General features: G+C 42.8%; 1 protein-coding gene across 1 annotated transcript in view; it reads right to left on the reverse strand.

The window, feature by feature from the left end:
• Window positions 1-13864, reverse strand: part of TNS3 (tensin 3) — a 242445-nt gene that overhangs the window by 123487 nt on the left and 105094 nt on the right. The window contains exons 5-7 of the mRNA XM_059819048.1: window positions 12237-12278; window positions 1979-2031; window positions 982-1153 (exon numbers count right to left, since the gene is read on the reverse strand). Coding sequence (XP_059675031.1) covers window positions 982-1153; window positions 1979-2031; window positions 12237-12278 — 267 coding nt within the window. The remainder of the gene's footprint in view (window positions 1-981; window positions 1154-1978; window positions 2032-12236; window positions 12279-13864) is intronic.

A 13864-nucleotide genomic window follows, 5' to 3' on the forward strand; every position in this document is an offset into this window, starting at 1 on the left:
TACCCACGCCTGATGGAAGGGAAGCCAAGAGCAAGAAGGCGGCATGCTGAGGACATCAGACCACATTACAAGTGTTGTAAGTACATCTTGAGGACAATAGCTGGTTCATAATGCATCTACGACACCTCAGTTTATGAGCAAAATGTAATGTATTTAAATAGTTAGGTAGAATCTCTCCAGAAACTAATTTCCACTATGAGTCATGTCCATGCTCCTGGAGCCGTGGATTTGATTCTAATAGTTTACACACGCTAACTAAAAAGACAGTACAAGAGAAAAGTAAATAAAATATTGGCCCTGTTTTAAATTCATCTTCATAGAACAAGCTGAGACAATGCATGCCATAGGGTTTAGATGCACTGGCCAGAAAACAGCACAGGAGATCAACAGTTTCGGTCATCATTTAAAAAAAATTAAAAATCCTGTACATGGAACTCATTATAGATTTGCTTACAACTTAATTTCCTATAGAAAACTAAACAGCAGGAAAAAAATGCTTCTAAATCAAGTTAATGAGAAAGAGCTGGACAGAACACACAAAGAGCAACCCTACTTTTGTATGTTGTTTCACAATCTATAGTAGAGACAGCCAAGACATGATGGGGAAAGACCATCAGGTACCCAGCCAAGGACCCAGCTGTAGCTGGCTGCTAGAAAAAAAGAACACGCTCCACGTTGCAGGGTGTGTATCTTTTCAAAGCATGCTTTGGACAATGAAAACAGTGAGTGCAATTATTCTACAGCATTTGACTATGTGCTATCACATCAGAGACTGCAGTGCCACCAGCTTTTAATATCTGTCCTTCACTAACAGCTTAAAACCACTACTGAAAATCTTGCTCTTGCTCGCAAAGCTGTGAAGGTGGACCAAAGACGCTTTAAGTGAGTGACTTTTAGTTTGTAATGGTGTATGTAGACCTACAAGCGGTCTTCCTGCAGGACAGAAGAAGATGTATCACAAAAGACTGATCCTACACGTACCAAGTAATTATCCCCATGTTTGGATTTGAGCATTCGGGTTACATCTTGTAGATTGTGGAGGTAAGTTTCCTCAGAACAGCTAGCAGGGAAGGATACAGCGATGATCCGCTCTGTGATGTAAGTGAGGTCAAGTTCATAGCCTTCCTCCATAATGTGATCAAAGTCTGCACTTCTGTGAAGAAATAAGATGTGGCAGTTCAGAGCAAAGCAGTCGAGAACAAACATTGCGTATCAATGGGAAGAAACTGCAACTTGGACACATACAGTCAAGCATCTGACGTTTCCAATATTTTCCTTACAACTTACTCAATGCCTACAGAGCTCAAATTATTCAGTTCAGTACACAAATGGAGCCAGCCAAACATCAGAGTTCTTCACATCAGAACTACAGTGGAAAAAAAATCTCTGCAACCAGTAACGTAGAAAAGCAGTAAAATGAACACAAGCAACTTCGACAAACACCAGTGCAACGAAATTGAGAGTTAAATAGAAAACACGCAGGTACTTATGCCTGCACAAATCTCTCTTTCTGTAGAATTCTGCAAATGCTTTACAAATTGGTAGATTGACCAGTAATCTGTAAAACACTGCAGATAGATACCAGCTTGAAATCTGCTCTGAGTAACACTGAAGCGAATCCAAAACCAGTCCCCGAACTGCAACAGACACCAATGTAATGCAATTAATCTCACAGGTTAGTCTATCGATACCGTTTACTCTAACTTCTCCTCCTTTTCCGGGCTGAGGGCACAACCAGGCACCTTACCTTGTCCTTCTCAATAGGATAATCAGAAGATTACATTCATTAAGTCAAAAGTAAGCTCAGCAAATATGCCCAGTTGTTTTCTCAGACAGGGATTGTAATAATAGTTGTTGCGCAGCAGGACATGTCTTGCAGAAGACTGAACTCACAGAAATCACAACCACAAATAACAAAACCTAAACTCACCACAGCATTACGTGACACTACTACACAACATCTGAAAGAAATACTTGCCGTGATCCTTTGTCACAACTGACGGAGGAGTTCTTCGAAGCACTGCTGGAATTCTGGAACAAAGAAAGCAGAGCAGTCAATCCGGTACCTTCCTGCCTTTTTTCCTCACTTATGATGTCCATACTGCAGAAAACTATACCAACAATAGGATAAGAGAGCACCATCGCCTTATGTTTTGCCTTCAAAACACTGGTTATGGCCAGGTTATGGCCAACTCTTCATACAGACTCACTGCTACCTCTTCCAACTCCCTACTGACAGAGAAGGACTGGTCGTCTTTTGGGCTCTTCTTGGTAACTGCATTAAGATTAAAGAAAACATTCAATAAGACTTCCGAGAAGACAGAGCTTGAATTTCTGAATAAACCTGCAAAAGTAAATTCCTCTCAAGTGACTCTCTTACAACAATACTGAAAAATATTCTCAATTTATTCCAGTATCAGAGTCCCGGGAGTATGAATAAAAGCCGGAGTTGCAATGATTTTGCTTTATGAGAATTTCGTGTGTGTCTTTTGTAGTTCCATTTGTTCAGTAGTGGTAACTATGCATTAAAAAGTTCAAAATGTTCTCCCCCCGTGAACCTTAGCCATAGAATTTTTCTCACCTAAATTTAGCTGTCTCAGAATTAAGCTCCAGTGTGACAGTCACCCAAGCTCTCTGTACGTAATGGAGAGAAACAGAGACATCTAGAGGGGGCAGCACCCCTTCCTTCCAGGGCAGGTTTTTAGAAAAAGACAGCTATTACTATACTAAGTAACCTAAATAAAAATATTTCCTTTACGTTCAGATATATCTTCTTATATAGAAAATCGGGAGTTCAATTTAATATCATGCATCAGTAACTCCATAAGAGAAAGAGTATCCACTCATCTTCCTGCCCTGAATTTACACTTACTATACAAAAAAATGCACAGAAAAGCTTATTTAGATGAAGGGTAAGAGCTGGAAAGCTGATAAACCCTCTCTATTTTGGCTACACACATGACAAATATTCCCAAACCAAATAAATTGTGTTCGAATGGAAGAGGCCTTAGAACTTTCCATATAGTGAGGCTGTATTATCAAAATCCGGGAACAGTTAGGACACATATGAGCATGCAAGTGGCACGTTTCCTTCCAGAATTTCTGGAAATGAGCTGTTCTGGCAAATTTTAAAGTACATCTGATGGGGTAAGGTGCACCTCGCCTAAGTGCCGCGTCCCAGTTCCACTAGTTCTTGTCTTTACTTAAGAGAAAATGAGGAAACTTCATGGTATTTTCAGCTTCTTTTTAGTCAATCCTTTCTTAGGATTTTAAAGGCTGTAGGTAATACACACCATGGGTGCCAAAAACGAGTAAATAACTAATAACTGAAATTCAAGACAAAGCTTTTGGCGTGTTTGGTTTTTATAACTAGAAAGCAGTAAGTTGAACACGCCTCTCCCTCCACTTCCTTGGTCACACAGACATATCCATTGCTTCAGGAGTACTTCCACCATTTTAAAATAAATTTTACGACTAAACCTCCATGTAACCTGAATAATCAGTCACTTATTTTCTTACCAGAGCAAGCCGCGAAGTGATAAAATCATTCTCTATTGCACACTGCTACAGCATATAAACTAGCATATAACCTGGTAGCGTGCAGTGTATAAACGTATGAACAATAACGTAATGCAAAGCACTAGCAGAAAAACATGTTGTGAGTGAGGTCTATGTTTACCGTATGCATGCCACGTCACCTACCGAAATGCGCAGTACTATATAGCCTTTCCTGCTCTGTGTACAAAAATGGATAACCCTGACAACTTCCACAATTCAACTGCTGGTACAACTTCAAACTTAAATTACCACTGCTGTTTGAAAAGAAATTTTCTTTGAGGACCCACAATACAGTTTAAAACTCTAGCTGATTGGCTGCACATATAAATATAGAAATGTATCAGTTTAAAAGGACTCTTCTGAAATCTCATCTGGCTATCACGTTTCATTGCAGGGTCTCGAATAGCTGCAATACTCTTCAGCCTGTCATTAGGGGTACGCTTTTATGGAAATTCTGGACAGCTCCCAAAATCAACAGAACCCTACCAGCTTCAAAAGATACTTTGATCCAGACCAGGAAACTTCCCACTGCCTATATACAGTGCGCCAAACTACCAAATTTTACTGAATCCTTCATAAGGTCAAGATCACCTTGTACACGCTGTGTTGACTACAGTCAATGACTTGTTGGCAAATGGTCAAACAGCCAAGGACACGCCTCCGTTTTTCCGCGCATCCTCTAGATTATAGTCACTTCCCCCTCTCTTCCATGGCTTACTTATCTTGTAGCTAGCAATGCCTTCTTTTTTCTTCAGTTTTTCTTTCTACTATTTTTTTATTTACTGATTATCAATGACTATACCACTAACTTTTCCGCTCACAGCTAAAATATTTAGCAAAATCCAACAAAGATGTAATATATGACTTACTACAGAGGCAAAATGGTTACTGCAAAAGCTTTTGAAAGGTTTGATGAAACACATACCATATGCGCACACACCCCTACAACGTGTTCTCAAACACATGAAGAAGCTGTTACAGCATTTCTCACAACAGGCAACCCGTAAACGTGAGCCATATCTTACCACGCTTCTGACTGAATTCAGGTTTCATAGTCAGGTAAAATCAATCTTGAACTTCTGTGACTACCTCTCCTTTTCTCCCCAACGTTTCTGAGTGGTTTCAGGGTCATTTCACTGCTAAGAAGGGATTCTTCTTCATTCTGGACCAAGTCATACACACCTACCAGCAGAATATGAGCTTCACCAAGCACAGGATTCAATGGCACAGGGCAGGCTATCCATAAAGGCAAATAATCTCCAGCCAAGTAAACAAACTCCACTATTTTCTGCCTCGCTGGAGGGATAACGGCAAAACATTTGGCTAAGCTTCCAAGACAGCCAATGCCATCTGGCATCTCCCAGGATGGGCAATTACACAGAAAATCTTGCAAAACTAGATACAATTTTCATTTCCTCTCAACCAACCGCAGTAGAGAAGATGAAGGGGAACAGAAAAATAATGGCTTAAAATGGGGTGTTTAACCACCCCGACTAAAAGTTTGGAGTTGTAACGAGGATAGATCCAGTGGGACTAGCGCTTGATTTGTTGCCAGGACAGACCACCCTGAGATTATTCTTCTTCCTTGAGCTTCTCCGCACAATCCTTGTTTCCCTGGTTCCCTGGCGCTGCCCGGCAATGCAGACAGTATAACCAGTCATTTGAAAGGTGGAGTTTTGAAAAAAGGAAACACTTCCCATTTACCCATTCATTCAGTTTTAAGGAATTTTTCTATCCCAGACAAACAGATCAATCCCAAACAATGACACGTAATAGTTATCCCTATGAAAACAAGTGCCAAGAGCGTTTTGGGCAGCCCAATTTAGCTGCAGCTGTATGAAAGCCAGCAGGGGGAAGCAATTGCTTCTCAAAAGACAAAAAGGTCTTCTCTCCGGCCGCAGAATGATCTCAACGAGCAAATTCATTGCATCCAACGATGCGTCATTGCCCTTTCCCAGTGAAAACTCAAGCCACGCAACTCTTTCCTTTGACATCCCCCTTACTGCTTCTTTTACCATCTTCGGCTCCTGCTAGTCCTGGGCACGTTGCAGAGCTTGCTATCCCATCTTTCTCAAAGAGGCAGTCCTCAGATGAGACCATCCCAGAATCCAGCACAGCCTAGACGCGATACAGAAGCTAAGACACAGGCCCGCATTTAATTCTACATCATTTTCCCAAGGTCACGACAGTCACCAGAAGGTCAGTTTTCCAGCACAGCCTGCTGTCAACGGAAGCATAGGCAGTGGGCGCGACAGCAATTAAAGCACAGCTTGGATAGACCAGGCTTTGCAGATCGGTCCTGCTTATTCGCCTTCCTCTGACACTGAAGAGGGTGAACCTGCTGACGGATTACCCGATCTGCCTCACATCGCAAACTTGCGTTGTCCCAGGCAGCAGGCTGCATCTCACACCTTTTCAATCTCCCAGTCTTGCCACAGCTTCGGAGCAAAAATGTGGCGCAGGTATAGTACAGGCCATCTCACACAGCGTGGCACCGAGGTGGCATTGAGACAACTTCTGCGCTAGTCCAGAAACAGAAGGAATAATTTCTTTCCTCTCAAGGAAATAAATGGGGACAATCGAGAAAAAAATAATGCCTGTAAAAATAAATAAATAAAAAGTCATTTCTGTAAAAAAATCGTGTCTCTCAGCAAGATGATCATCCTCAAACTTTCCAAAAACTGAGTAAGGGAACTAGGCTTACGGCTAGTAGGCTTACACACTTCAGAGGTTAAAGTCCTCTGTAGTAGAGCTTCAGAGACCAGAAAGATCATGGAAGGGACAACGGAAGGGAGATCAGTTTTGCCCCAGATAAATTCATCTGCATTTTGTCTGTACACTGATTTACTATCTTTTATATGACAGCTCTGGGAAAAAAATAATAATCAAAAACCTAATAGGTAAACTGCTAGTTTCCAACACCAAAGTAAAACTAGACACGTGGACCACACATGGGCTTAGAAATACCAGGGGGGATAACAACTTACCCCTCTTGAGACTAGAATCAAAGGCAGGCTAAGGGAGTCAAATGAAAAATCATTTGGTAGCCTTTCCCAAGGCGCAACTCCTGGCATTGAACTGTAATATAATAATACAGTATCTGCTTAAAAGTGATCTCAGCAGAATAGAAGAACTACTGGTTTCAAGGACCGGGTTGTTTTAAACAGCTGAGACAGCTGTACATCAACTATATGCTCCTCCGAGGACCAGTACTACCGAAAACGCATGGCTCACGGATCTGACGCGCATTCATGCAGCTCAGCGATTTCTCTCCTGGGCTCCTCCTTGAACGGGAGCATTAACGAGCGTGAGGATCAATGAGTAGAAACTACAACTATATGAAATGTAAATCAGTGAGTAATCTGTGACATAAAGGTATCAGGACATACTTTGGAAGAATGACATGGATCTATTTGGGATAGAAAGACTTTAATTGTGCCTATTTTTAATGGTGATATAAGCATCAGAAAACTTGATTAGCTAATCTGTCATAAAACTACTACATTTTACGTTGCTTTTAATTAGCTTATGAAACTTTCTTCCACGTGATTGTTCACCATTCAAACAGCCACAAATAAGAATATGAATAGACAGACTGATCAGCGGGAGACCTGAATGCATTTTAAGCAGATTTGTGATGGTATTTTCGTTCCCCAAGCCATGGAGAGGAATCATAAGAAATTCTCTAACCTATTCTAAGGCAGAGCGTAACAGTTCTATAGGCTCCGGGGTACTGCGGAAAAGACAGGACAATGAACTACACTGATCGTTGGACTGCTCCACCATGGTAATTCCTACTGACACAGTAGTTGCTTTTAGAAGCTACAGTAAAACACATGTTTGGATGTCTTGGATGAGAACCAAAATTTGCATAATCTTTTGGCCTCTGGCTCTAGAATGATTCCTAATGTGGAAAGCAAAGATTCATGCCTTGTGAATACAAATGTCTCTATGTTACTGTGTTTCTATTCCTGCAGTAACTATTAAAAAAATAATTAAAAAAATCTTTTTTGGCGTTGACTCTCTACAGAAGAGATTCATCATTATTTCTACTGAACACAGCTATTTGTTTGGCTGTACATTTGACTTTTGTTCTGTATACTGTGTCCCGTAAAAATAATGATCTGTTCCCCTGTGTGGTGTAACACCAAGAGTCCAGACAGATGTGCCCCTCGCAAGTAGCAGCGTCTGCAGAAGTTATAAATCCCAGCTTGCTGTCTCCCTACCAAAACCTACCCTGACTCTTAGCTGCTAGCAAAGCTGCTCCCACGATTCTTCCCTCTAACACTTCAGCCAAGACAGGCCAGGCTCCCCTAAACAAGTTCACTGTAGGGCTTTGTAATCCAGCTCGTATTTATCAAGTTTGGGGTGTACTTGGATATGGAGTTCCATCTACCAATCTGCCAGGGCAACAAGGAACCAACCGGGGCAGGAGAATCATCTTCCAACTCACTTAGACACAGAACAGCCTGAAAGTTCCTGGTACAGCGGGTCTTCTATCCATCCTTTTCTCTTCTTTTAAAATATCATAGCCAAGAGAAGGCACGTAGCAACTTTTTGCTACTAAGGGCTCTTCAGGAGAGAATACTGAATGCATGAAAAGTCCATATTCAAGTGAGAATGAGGCACAATTGATGTTTTACTTCATATCCAATTTTACAGATACACGTATTCACATTTGGAAAACCGTAATATTCCTGAAGCCTTAGTTCTACAATGTCTTACGACTAGGAGTTTACACCGAGCTTGGTGAGGACAGAACCTAGCCCTAACCAGTGCCGTGTGACACTCTCTTGCACACACAGAACAGGAGCACCGCTGCCTGGGTGAGTTAGAGTCGTGTCAATGCTCGAATGTCTGTGTTCCCCTGCAAACCTATGGGCAAATGTCCGTATTTAAGTATTACCATGTTAAGCGTTAGGTAAGGTGTTTACCTCAACCAACTAAAATAATACATGTGCTCCAGCTCGGGTTGTAGCATAGCTTCATAATTCCTCCAGAGCTTTGAAACATATACGTAGGTGCTCTACTTCACAACTCTGTAAAAAGATACAGTGACGTCCACAGTGGAAAGAAAACATGTGGTGGTGGAGGGAGAGATTTCAGAAGTGGATCTCCCGAGTTTCTCTCTACCTCGTTAATACGCAAGAGATCAAAACTGAAGCAAACTTTCACAACAAATTTAGCACCCTATTAACTAACAGAAAATCACATGCAATTCATGGATAGAAAGTGATAGGATCACTTCTACCAGCCTTTAGTTCACAGAATCACAGAATCATTAAGGTTGGAAAAGACCTGCAAGATCATCAAGTCCAACCATCACCCCAACCCCACTACGCCCATTAAACCATGTCCCGCAGTGCCACGTCCACACGTTCCTTGAACACCTCCAGGGATGGGGACTCCACCACCTCCCTGGGCAGCCTGTTCCAATGCTTCACCGCTCTCTCAGTAAAGACATTTTTCCTAATATCCAGCCTGAACCTCCCCTCGTGCAACTTGAGGCCATTTCCTCTTGTCCTGTCGCTTGTCACTTGGGAGAAGAGACCAACACCCACCTCACCACAACCCCCTTTCAGGTAGTTGTAGAGAGCGAGAAGGTCTCCCCTCAGCCTCCTCTTCTCCAGACTGAACAACCCCAGCTCCCTCAGCCGCTCCTCAGCAGACTTGTGCTCCAGACCCCTCACCAGCTCCGTCGCCCTTCTCTGGACACGCTCCAGCACCTCAATGTCCTTCTTGGAGTGAGGGGCCCAACACTGAACACAGCATTCGAGGTGCGGCCTCACCAGCGCTGAGTACAGGGGCACGATCCCCTCCCTACTCCTGCTGCCCACACTGTTTCTGATCCAGGCCAGGATGGTGTTGGCCTTCTTGGCCACCTGGGCACACTGCTGGCTCATCTTCAGCCAGCTGTCAATCAACACCCCCAGGTCCTTTTCTGTGGGGCAGCTTTCCAGCCACTCGTCCCCAAGCCTGTAGCGTTGCATGGGGTTGTTGTGACCCAAGTGCAGGACCCGGCACTTGGCCTTGTTGAACCTCATACAATTGCCCTCAGCCCATCCATCCAGCCTGTCCAGATCCCTCTGCAGAGCCTTCCTGCCCTCCAGCAGATCAACACTCCCGCCCAACTTCGTGTCGTCTGCAAACTTGCTGAGGGTGCACTCGATCCTCTCATCCAGATCATCGACAAATATCTTAAACAAGACCGGTCCCAAAACTGAGCCCTGGGGGACTCCACTTGTGACCGGCCGCCAACTGGATTTCACCCCATTCACCACAACCCTTTGGGCCCGGCCATCCAGCCAGTTTTTTACCCAGTGAAGAGCGTGCCTGTCTAAGCCAGCTGAAACAAGAAGCCTAATTTATTTGTTTTTAATATGTTAATATTAAGGATTAAATAAGAATCCGGTCCACAGGGGCATGAGCAAGCCCTCTAAATGTAAGAAAATGCACTTCCTGAGGAAGAAAGTGTTATCCATGCCTGAGAGCTATCCCAAACATTAGAATTAAGCTAACAAAATTTTCGTTCTGACACTACCTAGAATTCAAGCCAAACTCTCTTTGCTGGTGTTTACACAGCTTTCTGATAAAGCAGCAAGGGCTGGTGCTAGAAATATTCCATTAGCAGTCACACTGCTAGGAAAAAGTATGAGAGCTTTTCTTTCCCAGACTAGATGCCGTGGAATAAGATGCAAAGGAAAGAGAGAAAGGGAGAAGAAATCCCAGAGCCAAAAGAGGGTCAGGCAGGTTAAAGCAGTCTCTTCCAATTTAGTTAATAAACCAAAAACACCTCATCCAGGCCACGGCTGCATCTAGCCCCACCGCCTGGAGACAGCACTTGCTTCTGAATCCCCCAGCCTCGCAGCTTTACACCGCCTCTCTTTTCCAAACAGGAATAGGCGTTCCTCCCACCGTGTTTCAGCTGGGAACCTTCTTCTCTTCCCCAGCGACCCCCTGTCCGTCATCCATGCCACCCTTTGCTCCCGGGTTATCCTAGTCCATGGAAAGTAACTACCAAAGATTTCAGGAAACTTGCTAATAGTCAAATAATAACCAATGCAAAATGTAATAGGACAAAAGGCACAGCTGGAGAAGCACTGCTTGCCATTAAGGCTGCCTTCCAAATGGCTGTGCATGAGCTACACATACAGAAAAAACCCCAAAACGTACGACCTTGGCTGGTGCGATAAGCAAGCAATACAAATAGAAAACCCTCTGAAGTATTCAGATGTAATGCAACGAAGCTAAAAACTTCCAACTAACAATAGAAAATGATCTGCAATTATTTTCCTCACAATGTATCTCATTATTTTGCTTCACATTTGTTACACTAGAAGCAGCTGTCAAAACCAATTATTCACATGCAGACAAGTAAGACGTTTGCTCTGTTCCGATTTTTTTATTTCAGTTAATTTGTCTAGTTAAGGAAGAGTGAAGCGAAAGGAGAAGCAATCTTGTCACTAAGCATTTTAGCTGGTTTCAATATCAAATATATTCCAGCAACTGCAAAATAATTATAATTTTACTGGAACAGTGTGGATAATAGCATGGATCCAACCCCAGAGCTGACCTCGGTTGTACAAAAACATTTATCGCCACCCCAAGTAAACAAACTATACTGCTAATACCAAAGCAACCTCTGCGAAGGTCTCCTGCCTATAAGGGTGGTCAAGGATCAGAAGTCTTCACGCGCTGCACAGAGCGGCACCAGCAGAAGCCTGCGGCGCTGAACCGCGGACAACAGACAAATGCAACGCGCACAAGGCTAACGCTGGGAAACAGAGGCTCATTTATTGCAACAGAGAGCTGCTCTTGAGTTGATCAATCAATCGGTGAAGACCGTCTGCATCTTGCAAGTCCTTCTCTCCGTCCCTTTTTTAAATGTTAACTTCATCTTTACAGCGGTGGGTCAACTACCTGCACCACAGTCGCCTAACAGATAGTTAACGATAGGCATCTCCCCTGATTGATTTAGAAATCAAAGAAACTTGCCATCTCTGATAAAAGGCAACTGCAAAGGACTTCAAAATGTCTCTTCTCCTTTGTTTGTCTTGCCTATTTCACAGAAATGGTGCTAAACGTATACTACTAAGTGCTATCAGTATTGAAACGTGCAATACTTCCCATTTGCAGAAATTTCTCCGTCGCCTAGAAAACTGGGTTCAATTGCACCTCAATACATGTATTTAACACTACTTGTACCAGTAGTGCTACAGCAGCAGTAAAAGGTTGGGAAGGGGCATTTAATTTGCTTTGTAAATAGTATGGCACAGTAACTTGAACAAATAAAGGCTAAAAAATCAATTGCATAGCGGCGACAATACAAGAACTAATATTCTTCCTCCTGAAAAAAAGTGTCTCTTGAATTTCTGAACTCCTCTGCATACAATCAGTCTATGAAGATTTTAATGTTCCTCTTTACTTCTCCCCTGCTTGATTTAGAAATAAGGAAGACAGAGTTCATTTCATTGTTCCTGGATAAACTCAGGGGGGAAAACTCACTAATTATCCTAATCAAAGGCTAATTTCACACAGTATAGAAACCAAAGTGCGTGCTTTGAAAATGGCTAGCAACGAACGCTTTGTGAAGATGTAATAAAAATAAGCAGCCGCAAACAGGAAAATAGATCAGGCAAAGTAAAGGAAAAAGAAAGAAATAAAATGGAATTACTTACAGTTCTGGTTACATGATTTTTAACGGCCTCAGAGTTATTAGCCTGCAAAAGGAGAAGAGTTAACAAAACTGACTTTAATTTTTCAGAAAATTTAACTATATTCTAAAAAATCCCCTCCTCATGTACACACACAACAAATAAAATAAACCATTCAGATTCTACAGTGTTAATAACCAGACTCTCTTTCAAACAGATACAGAAACCAAATTGATTTTACATTATCATCCTGCCTATTCAGGTCTTGTAAGCCAGCACTCGGCTACTGAGGGTGCTTACTCCACGTTACAATACACCTGGAGATATTAACCATGTATTCCCTGTTGCATTTTTCCCCCATCTCTCATTTCACAGTCTTGCAGGAAAACAGGCGCTGGTGTGGGTATTGATACAGTGACCTGCCTAGGATTTTCTTTAAGCACTGTATAAAATCTCTGTTCACGGCTTTAAAACATGCCAAGTTGTATCTGTGGAAGTTTAAAACAAAACTTTTGAAAAGAAATGAGCCAATCCATTACTACGAAAATCCAACACAAATCACCGGAAGCACCACCTTCCATCAGCACATGCTTTTTTATTGATTACTACAATCAGCATAGAATCAAGGTAATGTCACGGGGAAGTACTGCGGTAAAACTGAGTTTAAAAAAAACCCTCAAAATGTTTGCCTAAGACTTCAACAAAGTCAAGATTTGGCATTTTGCAAGAGAAGCAGCACTATCATAGAACAGGGGTAGGCTTTTTTGGCATCACTTGCTATTCTTTCATAGCTTATGTCAAGAGTGATAGATCACAGAATCACAGAGGTTGGAAAAGAGCTGTAAGATCATCAAGTCCAACCATCACCCCAACCCCACCATGCCCACTAAACCATGTCCCGCAGTGCCACGTCCACACGTTCCTTGAACACCTCCAGGGATGGGGACTCCAACACTGCCCTGGGCAGCCTCTTCCAGTGCTTCAGCACTCTCTCCGGAAAAAAGTTTTCCCTAATATCCAGCCTGAACCTCCCCTGGCACAACTTGAGGCCATATCCTCTTGTCCTGTCACTTGTCACTTGGGAGAAGAGACCAACACCCACCTCCCCACAACCCCCTTTCAGGTAGTTGTAGAGAGCGATGAGGTCTCTCCTCAGCCTCCTCTTCTCCAGACTGAACAACCCCAGCTCCCTCAGCCGCTCCTCATCAGACTTGTGCTCCAGACCCCTCACCAGCTTCGTCGCCCTTCTCTGGACACGCTCCAGCACCTCAATGTCCTTCTTGGAGTGAGGGGCCCAACACTGAACACAGCATTCAACACAGCTCCTCATCAGACTTGAGCAATACGGGGAAAAAAGTAAGTCCCTGTAAATTTGAGTTGGGTATTTTCTAGTTTTCCGTAAGATTTCCATACTATTGCTTGAAAGGAGGAAGAAAAAGGAAAAGCCAAAACCGAATTAGCTGTAAGTCACAGAAACTTATTACAAATCAAACCCACTTGACACAATTTTTCAGCAAAGCTTTTACTGATTTAAGCCAGAAACCAAATTCGAAGCTGGCAGAGCAAAATCGTTCCGTGTATCAGTCCCTAATTCAGCGCAGTGACTGTCACCATACCCTCTCTCCCCGCACACACGTGGAGTTTCACTTTTC

Source organism: Gavia stellata, chromosome 6, assembly GCF_030936135.1.
Source record: "Gavia stellata isolate bGavSte3 chromosome 6, bGavSte3.hap2, whole genome shotgun sequence".
Taxonomy (NCBI): domain Eukaryota; kingdom Metazoa; phylum Chordata; class Aves; order Gaviiformes; family Gaviidae; genus Gavia; species Gavia stellata.